We start from the raw sequence: 21,051 nt of genomic DNA, 5'->3' as shown, positions 1-21,051 counted from the left end.
AAAGATTCAATCTGAAGTATCGCCATCTGGTGGACACTTATAGTCATTACAAGTTTACACATATTTTAATAAAGAACCTATTATTTTTGATAATCAATATGGTATCTTTAGTTATTTTATTTTTTTTAAACAATGATAATATAAATGACTTATTTAAGGATTTTATATGAAAGTAGTAATATTTTTTTTGCCTGAGCTGTACAAGAAAAAAAAAAAACAGGTCTTGCCATCTAGTGGACTCAGGAGTTTGCACATCCCTTCAGATCTTCAAATTGAGATCATATTTTTAAAGAAAATCAATATGATGTCTTCGGTAAAAAAAAAAAAAAGAAAAAAGAAATATATGATAAAAAAAGAAAGTTTAAAATAACAAACATATAAATAGGAGATTTTACGCTTTTGCATAAAACTTTATTTCTGCCTGAATTTTGTTTAAAAAAATCTACAAAATGTTGTCAGGTTGTGGACATTAATGGGCATCAATAATTTACTTATATGGTTTATTTTTTTGAAAAGCCATATGGTATCTTCAATGAAGGATTTCTTGTTCAAACAATAAATGTAAAGATTGGGTATTTTAGGGTGGCCTAAATTTTACAAGATTTATTTGACTAAAGTGTCGCCATCTGCTTTAGACTTATAGGCTTCACATATTTCTACAAGTCTTTTATTTAATAACTTATTTTTTCATCATATCAATATAACATCTTTAATAAAACAGTTTTGTAAAAAAAAGAAGAAAAGAAAAAAAGAAAATTGGTATAAATGAGCTATTTTGGGCTTTTACATGAAACTAGTAAACTATAGAAAGAAAATTGACTTATAGGTGCCGCCATCTGGTGGACACTTACAGGCATTACACGTTCCACAGATTTTTAAATCAAGCTCCCAATTATTATTTCTGAGAATCAGTTTGGTGACCTCAATTAAAAAATGTTTATTTAACCAAATAATGCAAAGATGAGGTAAATTAGTCTTATTCAGGAAACTTTTTTATGACCCAAATTTTGCAAGAAAATAAATGACTCAGATGTGTCGCCATCTGGTGGACATTTATATGCATTATACATTTCCAAAGATCTTTTAATTAAAAAACATTGTTTTACAAAAAAAATGTATATTTTAGGGAATCCCTATGGTATTTTCAATTAAACATTTTTGTTTAAACAATAAATTTATAGATTAGTTATTTTAGGCATATACAGAAACTTGGACATTTATAGACATTACAAGTTCCACAGAGTTTGAAATTAAACTCCAAATTATTATTAAATTTGACCATGAGCATGGTCTTCTTAATAAATGTTTTTTTTTTTGTTTGAGCCAATGATGTAAAAAAGAAATATTTTAGCCCTATTTAGTGAAATTGGAAACCCTTTTTTTCTGGCTTGAATAGTGCAAGAAAAAAGTGCTGCCATCTGGTGGACATTTATAGACATCAGAAATTTCAACAGATCTTTTAGAAAAAAACGTTTTTTTTGTGAGAATAAATATGGCAATTTTAATAAATATTTTTTAAAGCAATGAATGTATAATTTAGCTTTGTAAGACTTTTACAAAAAACTTGAAATATTTGTTTTTTTCATCCTGAATTGTGTAAAAATAAAATGAACGATGACATGTCGCCCTCTAGTGGACACTGAAGAGTATTACATATTTACATACATTTTCAAAGAACCATCCTAATATATATTTTTTAGAGAATCAGTATGATGTTTTTAAAAATAATAATTTAAGCTTTAGCAATAAATATAAAGATGAAGTATTTTAGGCTTACTCAGGAAATTTGGAACTTTTTTTAGACCTGAATTTTTCTTATAAAGATTCAGTCTGAAGTATCGCCATCTGGTGGACACTTATAGTCATTACAAGTTTACACATATTTTAATAAAGAGCCTATTTTAGATAATCAATATGGTATCCTTAGTTAAAATTTTTTTTTTAAACAATGATAATATAAACGACTTATTTAAGGATTTTATATGAAAGTAGTAATATATTTTTTTGCCTGAGCTGTACAAGAAAAAAAACAGGTCTTGCCATCTAGTGGACTCAGGAGTTTACACATCCCTTCAGATCTTCAAATTGAGATCATATTTTTAAAGAAAATCAATATGGTTTCTTCGGTGAAAATAAAAGAAAAAATAAATATATGATGAAAAAGAAAGTTTAAAATAACAAACACATAAATAGGAGATTTTACACTTTTGCATAAAACTTTTTTTCTGCCTGAATTCTGTTTAAAAAAATCTACAAAATGTTGTCAGGTTGTGGACATTAATGGGCATCAATAATTTATTAATATGGTTTATTTTTTGAAAAGCCATATGGTATCTTCAATGAAGGATTTCTTGTTCAAACAATAAATGTAAAGATTGGGTATTTTAAAAAATGTTTATTTAACCAAATAATGCAAAGATGAGGTAAATTAGTCTTCTTCAGGAAACTTTTTTATGCATAAAAAGGCTCAGCTCCGAAGTTTTCTGATGCTTAATGTAAAGTAAATAAAGTGTAAAAACCCTTTAGTGCTGATTTGTCCACAGAGCTAGAATAAAGACGTCTCTCCTCGCAGTGTGGCTGCATGCAGCATTTATTTGTTCATATCTGTGTGCAGAAAACACTTTTCATAATAAATAGTACAAAATGGTTCAACATTTTGACAGAAAAAGTGAAGGTAAACATAATTTTGGTAACACCAAGACAACATGCATGTTTCCATTCATATAAATAGAAGGTATCAAAGAAAGGCTCCGACTTGCAAGCAGCTGACTGGATGTGTTTTTGTCTCACGACGGACGTAAATGTCCCGAATGTACGAAGTTTTTAGTTCTTGGCAAGCTTGTACATAAAAAACATGCGTTCTAGCGATAACATGCCCTGTTTGGTGTCTAAGACGTCAGGAGATGTGAAGTTTTCTGGGAGGTGATGATGAAACCTGGACTCATGATCTGCAGCCTCAGTCTCTCCTTCACTCCTGTAAACTCGCAGGATTACCAGAAATGATCTGAACATCTTCTCCTGAGTTCATCTAAATCTCCTTTGACCGGAAAAAGGAAACCCGCAAACATCGACAGATGCTGCTGAATCTCGACCCGTGGCGTTCCCGCCTCTGAGGTTCTGCTTGAATGCTGCCCACAGGAGTGGGTTAAAGGGTCGTGCTGCTCCATACGTCACCACAGAGCTTAGTGCAAAAATAGTTCAAGTCCTTTTCACTTTCATGACACGAACCGGCAGACAAAAAGGTTTGAAAAAAGTTTCTATTTACAGTCGGCGAACACTGTACAGCTACAAAAGAAATACTGTCGGAGAAGCTCTTCATGTTCACCATCGTCCAATTCAGTTTGGAGAAACTTTGAGGAATCAGAGACATTTTTCTGGGGAAAACAGTCAGACTTCTTTTCACAGACAAACTAGAAGCTCCTGCAAAGCAAAGACCCGGTCAATAAAACCATAAAATCATGAAGAATTCAGAAAAAACGTTTGTTTTTTCATTACGGTAAATGAAAACTGAATCCACCAGAAATGCTGGAAATGAATCGAAAAACGAATTGGTTGTCAGATTAACACCTGGAGAAACTGAGACGAGCTTTCAACACATTTTCAGCAAACAGGCCAGATTTTATTCATCTGGACAGTAAAAAACTCATCAGTCTGAGAGGAAAATCATCTCATCCTCAATCTGCTGCAAAACAAAGACTTGAAACTGTCGGGATTATGTAAAAAAATCAACAACCAATCTCATTGTTTTGAAGAACAGGTGCGTTTAGGAAGGTGAGCAGTGAAAATACATTTTTAGAGACCAAACACGTTTCTGTCCGTTCCTCTGTGTCAGAAGCTCTGAAATGTGAAAACGGTGGCGGTGAAGAGGTAATGACGGGTTGATGGAGCAGCTTCTGCTTCAAAGCTTCCATCATGCGGCAGAACCGGACCTCCAGACCTCCTTAAGCAGAACATTTGTCTCAAGAATTTTTCCTAAAAGATTCGGATGCTTGACTTTCAGTAATGTTGGTGATCTTAATACTGTGACCATTTGAATCAGTTTAGTGGAGAATATTTCTGAGCCGCAGATTCTTTGATATTCTTTGATATTTCATCTACTGGAGGAAAGATAAAACTCTCTCAATACAAACATCTGGATTCTTTTCCTCCTGAATTGCTCCGAACTCCCTGTGGTCAACCAGAACCTTCAGCTAAATAAATCCTGAATGAAAAATGTACGTATATGTGTGAAAAATCTGTGTAAACAAGCTGAGAAGATTCCAGATAAATGACAGGTAACCTGGAGTTCTGCAGTGAGGCTTTTCTTCATCAGGTTACAGGAGAACATCAGATCGGTCCATCATGAAGCAGCAGGATCTGAAAAGTGACACAAACGGGAAAAAGACCAACAAAGTCGACGGAGGGCCGCCGTGTTGTGGGAGGAGTTTGTGCTCTCAGAGCGAATCCTTCCTGAAGCGCCGCAGAGGAGGACGAGCCGGAAACGGGACGTTTTGTCAGCGAGGGTCAGAGCAGCGTCTGCGGGGGCGGCCGGACGCTTCACACAAGCACAAGCAGCTTCCGGGTCACAGACGTGAGGAGAGTCAGCAGGTCTCTCTGAGGTCTGAGGCGCCTGTCGGGGGCGGAGCTCCAAGACTCCAAGCAGAAGCCCGGTCCTCTCAGAGGTGAGTCTCGTCTCTGGTCTCGGTGCCAAAGTCCTGCTGGTTCCGGCTGCTGTGGGTCGGGCCCACCTGTGAGTCCTCTGGCATGTGTGCCAGCGGGTCGGGCCGGATGATGTATCTGCAACGACAGAACAACATCAACCGCGGTCTGCGGGACGCCAGACGGCTCAGAAAAACATCATTTTTGGTTTTATTCTCTGAGGTTTTGGATTTTAAAGCTTCCTGGTTGAAGCTGAGGATTTTTGATTTCTCCAAATAACTCTGATTCACGTGGATTCTTCAGTCTTCCTCAGCAGAAAGAACTGCTTCCTGCTTTTCAGAATAAAGAATATTTACGATAATTGATCATTTTTTTCCACCAAGCATCATTGAAAATGGAGTCCGATCGGTCGTCTCTGATAAGATCAAAGGCCAGATCTGATCCGATCATCTTTTGCTTCAAAAATCATTTCATTGACTCAGAAATCTAAAGCTCTCCGCCGCAGACGGACGGCGGCGAGGGGAAGAGCGCGCTCTCACACGATGTCGTTGAGCTCCAGCATGGTGTCGGGCGGAGGGTTGATGAGGACGTAGGACAGCGTGTTCTGGTGGTCGTTCATCTCGTCTGTGGAAGGAGGAAGAGGAGACCGTCAGAGCCGCTCCGGAGCCCTCCGTCATCCTCCCCCGTGAGTCCGCCACAAAACGCCGCCGCCGGCGTGTAAGCGTGTTTACAGATGATTATCTGAAACTTAAGCTTTAAAATTAGAGGATGTTTATATTTGATCAATTATGTTAGAGTTGGAATGAAAAACTTGTTTTGTCCTATTAAATTTGTGCAATTTTAAGGTCAATTTGTTAAACTTTTCTGATGTTACTTCTTATTTGCACTCACCTAACATTGTTATTATTATTATTTTTAAAAAGATCAAATTAAATGATTTAATATATATATTCTTTTAAAAAGGAAAAAGATAATTCTTTGATATGTTGCAAATACTCACATTAAAAAAAGCAATTTGGAACAAAATCAATTTCTTTCCAGCTGTTTGTTTTGGAATAAATTCTAATGTAAATAAATATAAATGGAGGTAAAACTAAACCCCGCCCATTAGATTAAGGTACAGACGTGCTTTTTCTTTCTTTTCTGTCATTCATTCATAATAGGATCACATTCTAAAAGAAAAAGTCAAATCAGGAATGTTTTTAGCAGTTATTATTTTTAGAATAAATCAATGATTTTTTTTTTATTTTGGCATTCAGCACTCTATATGAAAAAAGCTATTTAAATAAAGTTTGATTTGAATCCCTTTGCCATGTAAACTAAAGTAATTGTTATAATTGGTATTAATTTATAGTTTTTTTGGATTAAAACAATCCTGTGATTAATCCTGAATACATTGAACAGCTTCGTCTACGTTTGTGTGTTTTTGGTTCCTGTTTGTGTTTTGTGATAGACGGAGGACGGAGAGGAGGGCGCGTGTGTTTCCATGACAACCCACCTGCTTGTGGCTCTTTACAAAGCCAGGCGGGGAGGGAGAGAAAGAAGGGCTAACCGTTACTGACAGGTAGGACAGGTGTGTGTGTGGGGGGGGACACATGCTGCCCGCCGACTCAAACGGGACCCCCATGCGCAGCTTCACATGCAGGCAGCGTCCGCGGCAACAGCGTCCGGCGCATTCCACACTGGACCAGCAGGGATGGTGAGGCCGCAGGTTGCCATGCCAACAGACCACAACTCACCACCATCCGAAACCCCCCCTCCCCAGAGGTGACATGTGACACAGAGAGGGACAGCATGCTCCAGCATCCGTCCAACTGGAACACAAGGCGGAGCCACTGGGACCAGACAGAGAGTGAAGCAGAACCCATCGGTTCTGTGAGCTGGAAGAGGTTCTGCTGCTCAGCAGCTTCACTTCCTCTTTAGACTCCGCCCAGTTTCAGGGAACGTCGGTCACGAGGTACGAAGAACACTCAAAAGGTCAAAAGTGTTTGTTTTATTCTTCAGTTTCCAGTTCAGAAACTTTTAGGTGAAACTATTTACCCAGACTTCTTTTTTATTTACAGTAATTATTTTGAAATCCATCAAATGTCCGTTTCCACATCTGGTTCTTTCAAAAACCACAGCAGGATCAAAAGTCTCGTTTCTACCAAGCGGTCCGGTCCGGTCCGGTAAGGAGCAGTACGGTACAGTCCGGTTAGTTCTGGTGAGCGTTTCCACTCAGTTCAGCCTCGCTCCGGTTTGTTTTCACGGCGCACACGTGCTGCAGACCGCTAGCGTGTCGTAGCAGTGCGACGATTAGAACAGCAACAACAATGGAGGTCATCCAGCAGGTCGTCGATTTATCACTTTACTTCTGCGACGTCGTATTTAACAGGAATTTAACGTCGTTTAAAGAAGAATCCCGCCGTAAAATGCTAACACACCGTGGAAACGTTAGCTTAAATATATCCTCAACACTTTCTGCCAATCAACGGGTGGCAACAGCGGCTCCGCCCCCACCGTCCCCTTCCACTTTTCAATGGACAACAAATGGGGGGCCCCCTACAGGTACAGTGCGGTACTGTGTAATTGGTCCATTTTACAGTGGAAACGCTCAAAATGGCGGCGCAGAGACGAAGCTGAAGACGAAGCAGCGGAACAGAAGAACGGATCATCCGTCCCGCAGAAGGACGGGTCTTTGTTCTGATGGGTCAAACCTTTGTAAATTTAGAGTTTAAGGCGAAAGTCACATTTAATAATCAATTAAAGTTCTGTTTTCTAAAACAAACCTATTTAGCATCAGGGATTTTTTAACCCTTAAAAACCCAAGAACAATTTTCTCCAGGGCTTTTAAAGTTAATTTGACCATTTATTTAGTTTACAGCAAAGAAGCGCAGCCAAAAACTATAAATCAAAAACATAAAAACTAAAAAATCTTCAAGCAGGTTCTACAGATTGAATGAATCAAATGCTGGAACTAAAACTAGTTTTCTGGACTTCTCACTTCCTTTTTTATTTATTTTCTGACTTTCACTCATGAATCAGGATAAGCGTTTTCTAAAAAGTAAACTATTTCCAAAGGTGAGGGTTAGTCAGCGGTTTCTCTGAGGAGACACTGACAGTAAACATGGACTCTGACGGCCGTATGAAGTTAAAAGACTCTGAGGTTTGCTGACATTTGGAAAGAACGGCGAGGTCAGAGGAGAAGCCCGTCAGCGCAGAGCTTCACCTTCCATCCACAGACATAATGCACTCCGCTTCACTCTGTAAGCCATACTCTGATGCCCTGCAGGACTGGAGCCATTTGGGACGTCACCTCACGGGAACACAATGCAGCAAAGACCAGGTGGACAGAGATAATAGGATGAGACAGTGAAAGGTTGGCTGCTGCTGCACCACCGACTCTGGCAGGAAACAGGGCTGGGCGCTGCACCAAAGAGATCAACTCTCCACGTCAACCGGCGCTATATGGACAAACGCGACGTTTTTGATAAAATTCACGTTCCTCCGTGTTGGGCAGAAGGTAGACTGTAAGTTGAAGGTGAGCGTGTCGCGTCTACTCTGATGAAAGTGGCGTTTTTAACATGTGTTTTTCTCATAATGGAGAAGAAAATGAAGCTTAAATCGCATTTTTTTATACAAATTATTGTGAATCAGGAGCTGAGGAGAAAAAGCAGTTTGACAAAGATTGGATTTGTGACAGAAAATATGCTAGGCGGAGCCTCAGGTGCTCCGCCCCATTGTGATGTAGACAGATAGATCCCTGAACGTCTTCGTTTATCTCGTCTGAGCTGGAATCTGGATCTGAACTGTAAGCCTGGCTGGCTCTGATATTCCATTTTTTGTTGCATTTCTAATGTTAGGTGGAAGGTGTGAGGGGCTGTAAGTTAGTGGGAGAACACATCAACAGATGGGCGACGGGAAGAGGGGCTGGATTACTCTACTTCATCAACAACTCAGAGGTGAATTTCTAATGAAGTCCGACAGAAACTATGTCCTAGAAACGACATGGGTTTAAGATCTTGAATAAAAATGGCATCATCATAATTAAAAGACGACCGGGAGTCCTTTAAAATTAGATCAGAAGATGATCGAGTGTAAATAATGATAAAATGAAGTGAAAACACTTACGTAAAGCACATAACAGGGGAGAAAACGAACAATACGAGCTTCTTTAAACAAATAAAAACAGGAAACAAAGCGAATATTTCGGCCTCGTCGCCCAGCCCTGGTACAACCACACATGAACACACACTCATGCAGAAGGTTCAATAGTGGGATCAACCAGCTAACCTGCCGGCCTGGTCCCCTCTGAATACGGCTGCTCTGAAATGTCCTGCAACTCTAAGCAACGGCATTCACTGTTAACGTCAGTCCTCAAGTCTCCATTCATCAGAAAATCATCTGCTGCAGATCTGATGCTCTACAGGTCGTCCCTGGATGCTGGTGAAAGGATCGCTTCCTTTCTCTAAAGATGGACGGACCACTCGACAGGTTGATGTTAATGAGACACAAACGGAGCACAAATTACCTTGAAGATATCCTAGATTAACTCGGTTCATGACATCGCTGGCTGTGAGGTTAGAGACATCCTCTACAGGCCCGGGGGGGGGGGGGGACAGAGGAGCAGAAGGAAGAAGAAGAAGTAAAAAAGAAAAGATCAAGCAGACAGAACACATTTGCAGAGTTCAAACAGAGCTTAAAAAGTGGAAGCATCGCAAAGAAGCCGTGCAGAGCAGTGAGCGCAGAATCACCGCCACACCGGCCACGGCACGCCGTTTCATGAGCGGGTGATTCTGCTGGTGTTAGGGAGCGTCAGCACAAAGAAGTGAAGCGAAAAGGACGCCAAGCAACTGAAATGATGGAATTCAAGGTTTCATCCACGGTGAGTTTGTGGAAGGGTCACACGGACCGCGATGAGGCTTCCTGATGGCTAATGCTGATGGAGGGAACCGTCGATGGAAACGACTTCAGAGGAAGTGACATGAAACCAAGCGGCAGCAGAAACACCCGAGCTGGTTGAGAAGAACTCAGAGAAAACCTAGAAATACAATTCCTAGATAGAAATTGATGTCACAGCAAACTGTGCAAAGAGCTTTTTTTAATGACTCAGGAAGCTCCTATAAACAAATCAAAGAAGTATTTCTAAGAGCGAGTCCAAATTCCCTCACTACTGCCTGACACCAGAGCAGGACGTTCCAGTCTTCTGGATTTTAACCTAATTCAGACTCATGCTCACTCTTTTTTTTTGGCTTTTTAAACGCTAAATATGATGTCCCCCATTTGCAGGAGTAATAATCTAAAACATTTTATGAAAAATATTTATAAATCTACTGTGTTCTGATCAGGAAAACTTATAAAAATATATCTAAATATATTTTTTCCAATGAAAAAACATTCTAATGCAATGCATTGTGGTCTATATTCGACAATCACCTGTTTTTGGGTAGTTCAGATTCACACACTGCAAAAAAGAAATAATGTCTACTGCACGCCCAAAATCTGTGTTCCCCAACCGCTTTCAGGCCACGGACAGGTTGAAGATAGACAATGTTTTCACAGACCGTCAAAACAAGACCATTTTAATGCTTCTAGTTTCTGAAAATCTATTTTCAAAATAAAATGCTGCTACAAGAAATTTAGCTTAAAAAAAACTCTAAAAATACTAATAGATTTTTTTTTTTTTTACAGATGATGAAAATTCAATTAAAAATTAAAATTCATGATTTTTTTCCCATAGAACCCCATTTTCACACTCAATCCAGACTCTGATTAGATCAGCAACTTATTTATATTGAATCTTCATTCCCTGTAAAATGTTTAAACTTTGTGACAAAGATTTTCCTTTTTACTCCAAACTGGATGCTAACAACCGGACGCTAGTTTCAGCTACGTCCGACTGATGGATAGAGCAAAATAAAATGATGCAACCATTTTAAAACTGGTGTTTTCAAAAAACAATATTAACGTGAATCCGCAGTGATTTTTATTTTCTTCATGTGTGAAACAGTCGAGTCTGTTGTTAGCTTTGGGCTACTAGCTTAGCAATTCAGGCAGCCGCTTTTAAGTCATGTGACCAAGACGGCTGTACTGAACAAAATCCAACAGTTTTCCAAAATAAAACTTCCGTAAGGATCGGAAAATAAACTAAACGTAAATACTCTAAGTTAGCGCATGTGTTTCTTTGGTTTCTGTCTGGGGCCTGGTACCAAGTGACCCACGGACCAGACCGCGGCCTTCTAGTGCCCGAATAAACAAGTAGTGAGTGAAATCAGACACAATCTAAGACTCACCATTCAGGAGACAATACCAAAACAAGGTACATGAGTTATTTTTATGTTATTCAAGCCCACTAAACCAACACACGTCCAATTTCTGCTCTTCAGCTAAAGTAGGTTGATAGATTGGCTCAGGAGTCTCCATCCTGCAGCTCTTTTATCTCTCCACAGTGACTGAGGAAACATAACAGAATAGTAATTTTTAAAAGTAACGGTTGCTAACTTAGCATTGATTTAATTATTTGATGAAAAAGTCTGATCTTTTCTGATTGCTGAGTTTATTTTATGACTAAAGTACATTTTATCTCATGCTGTAAACAATGGTTGGTAGCTATTCAGAGGGGAGTGGCTAAAATATATAGATTTGTGTATTTTTCACATCATTAACCAATCATGTAGGAGGAAGGATGACGGCTCACCGAAGTAAAACCTGAAATATAACCTTGAATGTTCCTGTTGGAGACAGTTTATCTTAATGTTTATGTATTTGTTGGTGCCAAAAATAAACATGATTCATATTTATTATAAAAACGACAATGTAATGATGCAACATAGTATCAAACTTTCCTAAAAGTTTTGCGGCTCCTATTAGGTTTTGATCGGTACCAAACAGGCCCAATCAGAACCTTGTATTAGGCTGAAGGCACCGTTTGCAGCGCCACCTATTGGCCAGATTATTTAAATGTTATTAAAGCGGTTTGACCTGTTGAGGGGTTGTAGCATCGCAGAGCTAACGACCACACCTGTCTCACTTGCAAAACGCTTTTGTTTGGAAACCGTGAAGCAGCTACACAAAATGGGTTTTGTGTAAAAAAGGAGCTGCAGGAATGTTACGCAATAAATCTAATATGACAAAAAGGGTTTCCATAATCCTTCCCTGGATCTGCTCGTGTTAATCAGATTAAGTCAACCAGCTCCATCGTTTCTGCATCTGAACTGCAGTTTACCTGCAGCTTCAGTGAACTCAACAACATGCCACACGGTGTTATGAGAACACAGAAGTATGAAGATGGAAGTTGAAAAAGTTTTCCTCTTTCAACTCATTGCTCAAAGCGGATGTGAGGATGAGTGACGTCTGCATGGTCCCACTCACCGTATCCCACGGTGGGCAGGCCCAGGTGCTTCATGCGGTTCTTGACCAGCTCGGACAGCTCCTGGCGCTCAGAGCGCCGGTAGAGGTTGAGTCTCTGCTGCGAGATGCGCTCGGCTCGGCTCCCTGGCTTGTTGTTCTTCCTGCTCAGCCGCCGCGCCCACTGCATGCTCTTCTTCCTCAGCAGGGGGTGGTCCGACTGGTCACTCGTGGTGGAGTTCCTCGGAGCTTTTTTTTTCCAGGAGTCTCCTCGATCGCGGAGCTCCTCGGCTTGGTCCACGTTGACCGACATCTGCGACTGTAAGCAGAGAACGTAAACATCACTCTAAAAGAAAAAGTCACACATTTTTACTGCAATGTATAATTGGTTATGTTGTTTCAAGTTTGTTCATCTTTCTGTCTGGATTAAGACTTTTATCAAATAGTCTTTGCCTCCACCTGCACCTGAACTCAACCTAAACCCTTAGTACCGTGCACCTGTACGAGGGTTGACCTGCTGGGGGCTTTAGGGTCCAAGGTGGAGCACTTACAGTGTTTTGGATTTTGGCCCCTGTGAGATTGAGTCTGACACCCTGCTCTAGACCCTTTGTTGGCAATGACAGCAGTCAAACGTTTTCTGTAAGTCTTCACAAGTATTTCACCAAGAATTTTGGTCCAGTCCTCCGTGTTGATCTCCTCTAGAGCAGGGATGTTTTGGGGATTTTGCTCGGCAACACGGACTTTCGACTCCCTCCAAAGATTTTCCATGGGGTTGAGATCTGGAGAGGCCACTCCAGGACCCTGAAATGCTTCCTAAGAGGCCACACCCCCCTCGGCAACATGCGTTCAAGCGGCCATTTCTAAGGAAAAGTCTACGCAAACGCGCATTTCAGGATTCCAAACGGTCATGCACACGCATTGCTACACAAGTTTCTACAACTGTTTTTGGGCTCTACAAACAAAATGTGCAGCTACTGAGCACACATTGAAACCAGGCTGAGATTTGACCAATCAGAGACTCTGATAGTGACGTAAGGATGGCGTCCCTTTTAAGTCACAAAAGTGCCAATCATCTGAAAATTGGTCATGAAAGAGAAATGAATAATTGTGGTTTGGGTTACAAGTCTTTCATATATCAGAATCGAGCTGTGAAAGAAAAACCCTGGAGAGGGATCAGCAAGATTGGCACCGCTTTGACATTTTGTCTCTTCCAACCGCCTGTTGCTCTGTGAAGTCATTCAAAGGTATGAGCAGATAGTTCCTTTCTAAATGACTGGCATTAGTACAGCAGAATAAAGGATGAGATTTTTTTAAAGCAGACTTTAAATGGAAGTGAAGAGCAGCTGAATCTTACCTGCTTTTTACTTTCTTTGGCCTAAAACAGACAAAGGAAACAGCCAAGAAAGGAAAAGTAATGAAAGATGGGAGCATTTAAAGCAAAGGAAAGAATTTCTAAAGCTTTAAAATCTGCATTTAAAATGGTAAATTTATTGTTTTTACCATTTTATGTTTCAGTGTTCAAAGCAGGAAATTAATTCAAGCGGGGAACTTCTAAAAACTAGTGCAGAGAAAACTTTTAGTCAACTGCTTCTAGCAGAATTTTGCATTTCAGTATTTAAAAGCAAAAAATAAAAATAATGGGGATTTAAAGATAAAGCACTTAAAAGGAGTATAATGAAAGCAGAACAGCCAGAAACTGTGAAAATAAATTGGACTGGTGTGAGAAAAGAAGAAGGACAGAACGTCAAACCACATCAGCATCAGAAGGAGCATCTTGCCTCAGAGGTTGAGAACATGTGCGACTCGGTGCGGTAGATCCCAATGGGGATCTCCGCGCTGGAGGAGCAGAACTTCTGGAAGAGTCTGCCGTACGTTCTGATCCACAGGTCCTCTTCTGTGATTTTCATCTGATGATGGAGAACAGACATCAGCAAGAAGAGCAAACGTTCCCACGGACGTTAAAGCCGTCCTACGTACCACACACAGGTAACCGGAACCAGGCGTGGTGTCCAGGCCCAGCAGGAGTCTCATGATGGCAATCACAAAGTCCTTGACGAACGACTGTCACAGAGAATTACGATGAGTTAAGTTAAACGGAGGAGGTCATGTCTCGACGTTCTCCCACCTGGTAAAGCAGCGTGTCGAGCATGCTGATGCTGAAGACTCGGCCTGCGGCGAACGGCAGGCGGAACATGAAGGCCAGGTTGGAGCCCTTATCCCGCTCTATCTGAAAAAGGAGAAAGAAATGCTTCAAACCAACACTTCCAGCGCTTCTCCTCCTCAGAGGAATTTGGATATAGAAGACGTGGAGAGAGAAGGCAAACGTGTTAGATACCTTCTCCAGTTTGGACAGAGCGAGCGAGTAGCAGTCCTTGGCTCTGAACTGCATGAACCTCATGTTGGACGGATGTGTGAGCTCAGTGATGATGCTGAGGCTGGGGAACAGCCTGAGTGCAGACAAGAAGAGAAGGATGTTGAAGAGACAAATGGCTTTAACTCGCCGTGCTAAATAAAGGAGCCGCGTCGACACTTTGGCACGCGTACTTTGTCTTAGAGATAAGCTCATTCTTTGTCCTGAGGAACTAAACGAGGAAGCCATTATTCCTCACTCTGCAGGCAGATATGATGCTCGTCCCATACACTTTGGAGCTGCACTGTCAGCAAAGAAAGAAAGAAAATTCCCGTCCATGTGTTACCTGAACATGGTCTGGACGTTGACGATGGTTTTAGCGTCTGCCATGTAATCTTCCTCGGCGCTCATGGTGCTCTCTTTGTCCACCACCACCAGGTTGTCAGCGTAGATGATTCCACACTGGAGCAGGTTGTCCAAGCTGGAAGATTTAAAACAAACAATGAAAATAATGATTAATAAAATACAGAATGTGACAACTTTTTAAGGTCACACCACATTTTTAAAACTGGATGTTCTCTATTTACATCCAGATGAAGGATCAAAATCTCCTCAACTTTCATGATACGAACTCAAAGACCGTCAGACATGTAGAAACTTCCAACATTCCTTTAGAAAGGTTTGCTCCAAGATTTTAGATGTTTATGATATAAAAGAACCTTTTCAGTGGGACGTTTTCTCTGCTTAAAATCACAGAATCACTAAAAAAAATAAATAATAATAAACTAAGGCTGCAAAAGCACCATCTCACAGACATACAGACAGTACTGAGAGTAAAAAGAATCACAAAACATGAAGCAAAAGGGAAAATGTTCTAAATGAACTGAAATCTGCAATAAGTTTATTTCAAAGGACAAGTTAACCAGCGGAGTTACAAAACATTAACCATATCCGAACCAAACAGTACCTCTTAAATACTCAAAAACAACCAGATCTTTACAGAATCTTAACCAGATATTTACAGAATGTTAAGTTCTTAACAAAATGTTTACCAGATCTTTATAAATGTTAAACTGACCTTTGCAAAATGATAATCAGAACTTTATAAAATACTGAAGCACAAAACCTTTACCAGATCGTCCAAAATATTAACAATATCTTTACAAAAACGTTAACCAGATCTTCATAAATGTTAAAATTCTCTTCACAAAACTTTGACCAGATCTTTATAAAAACAATAACCAGATCTCCATCAAAGTCAACCAGATTTTAAAACATTAACCAGATTTACACAAGACCTTAACCAGAACTTTACAAAATGTTAACAAAATCTTCACAAAACTTTAACCGGACAGATCTTTATGAAACAATAACCAGATCTTTGTAAATGTTAATCAGTTCATAACAAAATGTTCACCAGATCTTTCCAAATGTTAATGATCTTTTAAAAAGTGTTAATCAAACCACAAGATCTTTATAAAATGTTAAATAGTTCTCGATAAGATAATAAGCAGACCTTTGTAAATATTAACAAGATCTTTACTAAACTTCAACCGGATATTTACAAAACCTTAACCAGATTTTTTCTAATTTCTAGCCAGATCTTTACAAATTATGAACGAGTTTTTTTCTGTCATTACACGGATCAACTCCTCTGACAAACCTAATTTCTAACTTAGTAAATGTCTTGTTTTCGTCAGCAGAAACGGCCCATTTAGACGACACCTGAACTGTTGTCTGCTTCCCTGCTGGTTATGCAGACTCCCCATTGTGTCTTTATATGTTTAATTAAGTTTTGATAGTGTATAACATACATAATAAAACAAGTTGTTCAAAATGCAAAACATAAAGAACTATAGAAGCTGTTTAAAGTAAAAACATACATCGATTGAAAAAAGAGGAATCAAATAAATATTGTTGCAGAATTTAACATAAATACAATGTTGCAGAAATAACATTTAAATGAATTAACTCTAAATGATTTAAAATAAAGACGACATTAGAAATATTCAGGACCAGTTCCCCCGTTGAGTCAGGGTGAACAAATGCCATCACTCTTTCATAATCTCCATGACAACAGTGTTTACATGGTCTCTCATCTTTAACACTCAGCATCAGAATGAGCGCTACTCTTCAAGAGGAACATGAAAGCAAACATGAACTGGTTGAACATTTAATAAACATGTTTTGATCACAGAAGACTTACTTATCGATGGTTCCAGCCATGAAGTAAACCATAGGAAAGCAGCAAATGGCCTCCAGGAAGTGGTTATCCGGCCTGCAGATCACGGAAAATGAGGATGGAGGACTACTAACCTCTCCAAACTCCACAGACAAATTACGTTATGTTTAAATAAGTCCCCGAAATCTGTTTGCTGACGAGGTTTGGGAATATTCTCTGGAACATGAGGGAAATCAATATTTAATTCCTCTATGCAATAGAAGGATGCACAAAAAGTGGTTGCTATGGAGACGCCCGAGGTTTCCACTTAGCCAGTTCTCCAGGCTGTGTGTGCAGTTTGTTATTTCAGAAATGATGTGGAAAGGTGATAAAACGCCATTTGAGAAGGAGCTGAAGGGTCCACACGCTCCCAAAACACCCAGAAATACGGACGAATTTAAGGAAAAAACAGGCTAATATTAATGTAATGAAATCAAAACACAACTCTAACGCAATTTGTGAAAACAAAAAAAACTATTTTTTCTTCAAATATAAAGCAAAGATTTTAGTAAATGCAACCATTCACAGAGGCGTCTCATTTGATGATCTTTAGTTTCCTTTAGTTTTTCAGGAAACTTATTTATTATTTAGACAAAAAGCTTTTTGGGAAAGTCAATTAAATGAGATAATTTCTTTATTTTTTAACCAACAACTTCTGATGGATAATGCATCTGCGTCTTTGGCAAAATGGAGGATTTTTATTTGAGATTGTTATAAGTGACACATATTAAGTGTTTGCCTGTGCAGTCTGGCAGAAGGTTTGGATCATTTTGAACGATTTCAGTGGTGAAAACTGATGAAATCAGGCAGAAAGGCCGACTCACGGGTAGTCCAGCAGCAGCACGATGGGGTTGAGCTCCTTCCTGGGCCGATAATAAGCTCGTAGAGGGACTATGAAGTTGTACAAACCATTTCCAGCCATCTCTGCAGAGACTATAATCAGCTTATTCTTGAAGCCGTACGCCTTGGCATCCTCAAAGCTGTTATGAGTGCAGCCCTGTGCGGAGGCAGAAATGTTCACGGTTTTCCTCAATAACTATTATTTTCTGCTTAATCTAGAAAAACGATGGAGTTTGTATAAATCTCAGCCAGCCGTCTTTGACTCACCTTATCGAGGCGGAGGCAGCAGAAGGGAGCTTTCTGTGGAAGGAGGTGGCACAGCGTCGGAGAGCTGCCGATGTACGGGGAGTTTGGAGGGTAACCCTTCACAAAACTAGCAGGTTCAGAGACAAACATGTAGAGTCAGTGTAAAAGTCTTAAAAAACTTCAGGGGTCGGCGGCCTGAGCAAAAACCGTTTTAGATGTTTTGATTAGTAACATGAAGCTGAATAGAAATATAGTTTGAGGTGAACCGAAAGAGCAGCTCTTAAATCACTGATAAGTCTCCTCTCTTCTAGTTAATGGGCGGGAACCGACACTGTTATGGTCAATCACTCCTCTGCTGAAGATTTATGACACTCCCCCGTTGTCATCTATTCTTGTGTGTTTCCACAGAAACTCTGTTTCATGTCCTGTTACGGCTGAAGCCATTTTTCCCTTTACTTCTGCTTTCTGTCAGAGTGGGAGCTCCTTTGTTTGTTTTGTTCTTTGACATCTTTGTTTGCAAATGTTCCTTAATTTGACAGACCACCTGATTGGTCAAGGAGGATCTGTGTGGCAGCATCCACATCCTTATCAACTTCTTCAGACATGGTCTCCGTAACATTTGGTTATTCTTCTTATATATGTTTTATTTTCTAATAAATCACAGAAAACTGTTAGTTCCAAGATTTCTACACTGCAAAAGACGAATCTTAAAAAAGTAAAAGGATCTTTTCTTCAAGAAAAAATGCTTCCAAGAAAGTGTTTTCAACTGTAAGATAATCTTAGTTTAGGAAAACATTTCTTGTTGATGAGAATTTTTATTTAAAAAAAAATCATGCATTTATCCCTCTGCCAGACCTTTTTTGCTGATTTAAAGAACATTTTTCAAAATGTAAAAAAAAACAAAAAAAACAACATTATTTCTTGGAAGTCTGATTTTTTTTCCTTCATCTTAGTTGTTCTTACTCCACAAAACATGCATGAGTTACTGCAGAACCTTCAGTCAGATTTAAAGGAAATTTTATTTCAAGTTTCTAATGTTCATCACTTCATTCTGCATCTGTTTGTGACGCGTGTCAAAGACCCAATGCAAGGAAAATTATGTTTGTAACATGTTCTAGTGGCATTTTCCTAAAGACATATATAAAGAAACTTAAGCCTAACATTGCATTCCTGATTATCTATTTAAACGAATCATTGTCAAATTAAAGTTTATAGCAGTGACATAGAGGCGACTATAGAAGCTCCCTGTTCTGCTCCATTCCGATGCATCCACCTGCAGACTAATAGATCCATGAACGTCTTAGTTTTCCTGGTCTGAGCTGGAATCTGGATCTAAGCTGCACGGCTGATAGAGACGATATTGCTCACCATTCTTGTTGCACCGTTTTAGGGTGTGAGGGGATGTAAGCTAGCAGAATGTAAACAAAGGTATGATGGGAAAGGTATGATGCCTACGGTCCCGCCCACATCTTAGAGGTGATTTTCTACCGCCGCTCTGCAGACACTATGTCCTAAAACCACACAGGTTTTTAGATTTTGGCTAAAACAGTGTAATTATGAATAAAAGACCACAGCGAGTGATTTGAAAATAGATCAAAAGATGATTGAAGTGAGACTTTAAAGGGGAAACAGGTCTTTGAAATGTTATCAAACTGATTTCATGATGTATTCCTTGATAGTGTTGCAGACCCGTCCGCTAGCATCCAGCCGCCACACGATGGCTCTGTGGGGCTGTGAGTTCTGCTCTTCGTCCCTCTGCAGGTTCCTGCTGAGCTCTCATCGTCCTCCAGCAGAATGAAGATAACTCAGGCAGAATGTGCTGCAGTAACTGAAGCTGGCAGATTAGGAGGATCATTTCATGTCCAACATTTCAGGAACTCACTGATGTAGGGGATCAGTCTAACAGGTGCTGCTCAAGAGCACTTCTTCCTTTCAGTGATTTAACCTGACAAAAGCCACGCAGAACAAAGTTCAGAAATCCTCAGATCTTTCTGGTTAAGAGGAGCAGAACAGTGGAGCTTCCCTCAGGAGGAGCTGACCTCCCTGCTGTGACATCACCCACACATCCATCACTGCCACTGTGCAGCTTACAGCATCACGACACGCTCATTACAGGCTCAGTTCAAACTCATCCATCTCCCTCTGTAACCACTGATGCATGAAGGAGAGGTGAGTTCAGGCACATTCAGAGCATCAGAGACACCTCACAGGACTTACTCCGACCCCACGGAGCCTTCCTCGTCTGACTGGTTGGTCTCGTCCTCCGACTGGTCGCTGAGGAGATCGCAGGGCAGGATGGCGGTGGAGTCGGCGATTTCCAGGACAGGTGCGATGCTGGGCCTTCTGCTCCCAGCGCCGTTCTCTGCAGGAACGGTCAGTTTGCTGCTCTCCTCCGGGGGGTCGGGGTGCTGGAGATCGATGGCGACAGTGCCTACGAAAATGACACAAAACCAAACATCAAGCAGCAGCGGCTGACTTATAGGAAACTGTGAAGGTCGTGGCATTACAAGCCAATCTGCATGTTAGAAAAACCATCAGAATTTGAAGGCTTTGAAATTCTATTTCTGTTTGACTTCTGAGAAAGAAACATTTGACTATAAACCATCGAGTTTCTTGTTAAAAATATCAGATAGTATTAAAACTTACAATTTAGCTAATTTAACCTCAAATTTTTAAAATGGTGCAGAAAAAAAGTGATCAAACAGTAAAAGCAACAATTAGATTGGAGTGAATGCCCCTTCCTGGTTCCAGGAAATGTGAAATACCAGTGATGGTGATGGTTTTCAGTCAATATAGTTACCAAATTATCTATTTATAATAAGAGTTAATTACTCTACAGCCAGAAAGCAGGAACCCTGTGTGGGAGTTTCCATTTTTCCTCAGGAGGTGACAAACCAGCAAACTTACATCAAAACCAGACTGTGCAACTTTGACCAAAAATTAGAAAAAAGAAACTTCAGCAGTTATCTTATTTCATATGCAAACTGAATACACAGCAATTAGATGACTGGAAGTCTGAGCTTCATTTAGATTTAGACTTGGAAGCCCTGAAGTCACTGACTGGATAATGAACCTTCAGATGGCAGAGGGTCTGGAAATCCTGCCTGATGATGTCTGACCTCCAGAACTGTGCAGAAAAACATTCAAATCACTGCAGTGAAGCAATCTAAGAATGGAAGACACTAAATTGACTATAAAATTCAGGACATGAGCCAAATCAAACCCAGATCCTAAAACAGGAGTTTATCTTTGACGGGTTGATTTTCCATTTTCATAAGAAAAAAAAAACAAACAGAGAAGAAAAAAAATCAAATCTTTCCTCAACAACTTGATTTACCCACATAGAGCAGGGGGGCAGGGGGGGGGCAAACTTTGAGACTCGTGGGCCACAAAGGATATAAAAATCTGACAGAGGACCAGGAGCAGATTT

At 40.0% G+C, this 21,051-nt stretch overlaps 1 protein-coding gene across 15 annotated transcripts in view; it reads right to left on the bottom strand.

Annotated features, from left to right (window-relative positions):
* Positions 1-2,568: 2,568 nt before the first annotated feature.
* The window catches only part of LOC112147954 (potassium channel subfamily T member 1), a 78,942-nt gene continuing 60,459 nt past the window's right edge, over positions 2,569-21,051 (bottom strand). For 6 of the 15 annotated variants that reach the window (XM_024274659.2, XM_024274667.2, XM_024274663.2 and 3 more), the window contains 16 exons: positions 19,839-20,052; positions 17,643-17,748; positions 17,360-17,532; positions 16,521-16,592; positions 14,661-14,795; positions 14,300-14,411; positions 14,090-14,191; positions 13,942-14,025; positions 13,743-13,871; positions 13,319-13,339; positions 11,989-12,283; positions 9,149-9,211; positions 8,911-8,961; positions 6,137-6,148; positions 5,178-5,262; positions 2,569-4,776 (listed from right to left, as the gene is read on the bottom strand). In XM_024274659.2, the coding sequence (XP_024130427.1) occupies positions 4,656-4,776; positions 5,178-5,262; positions 6,137-6,148; positions 8,911-8,961; positions 9,149-9,211; positions 11,989-12,283; positions 13,319-13,339; positions 13,743-13,871; positions 13,942-14,025; positions 14,090-14,191; positions 14,300-14,411; positions 14,661-14,795; positions 16,521-16,592; positions 17,360-17,532; positions 17,643-17,748; positions 19,839-20,052 (1,775 nt within the window). In that variant the 3' untranslated portion in view covers positions 2,569-4,655. The remainder of the gene's footprint in view (positions 4,777-5,177; positions 5,263-6,136; positions 6,149-8,910; positions 8,962-9,148; positions 9,212-11,988; positions 12,284-13,318; positions 13,340-13,742; positions 13,872-13,941; positions 14,026-14,089; positions 14,192-14,299; positions 14,412-14,660; positions 14,796-16,520; positions 16,593-17,359; positions 17,533-17,642; positions 17,749-19,838; positions 20,053-21,051) is intronic. The other 9 variants (XM_024274666.2, XM_024274677.2, XM_024274671.2 and 6 more) reach the window with 7 other exon arrangements.

The sequence above is a fragment of the Oryzias melastigma genome, linkage group LG9 (assembly GCF_002922805.2).
Source record: "Oryzias melastigma strain HK-1 linkage group LG9, ASM292280v2, whole genome shotgun sequence".
NCBI lineage: Eukaryota > Metazoa > Chordata > Actinopteri > Beloniformes > Adrianichthyidae > Oryzias > Oryzias melastigma.
The sequence above is the reverse complement of the archived record's forward strand: the minus strand, read 5'-3'. Positions and strand labels throughout refer to the sequence as shown.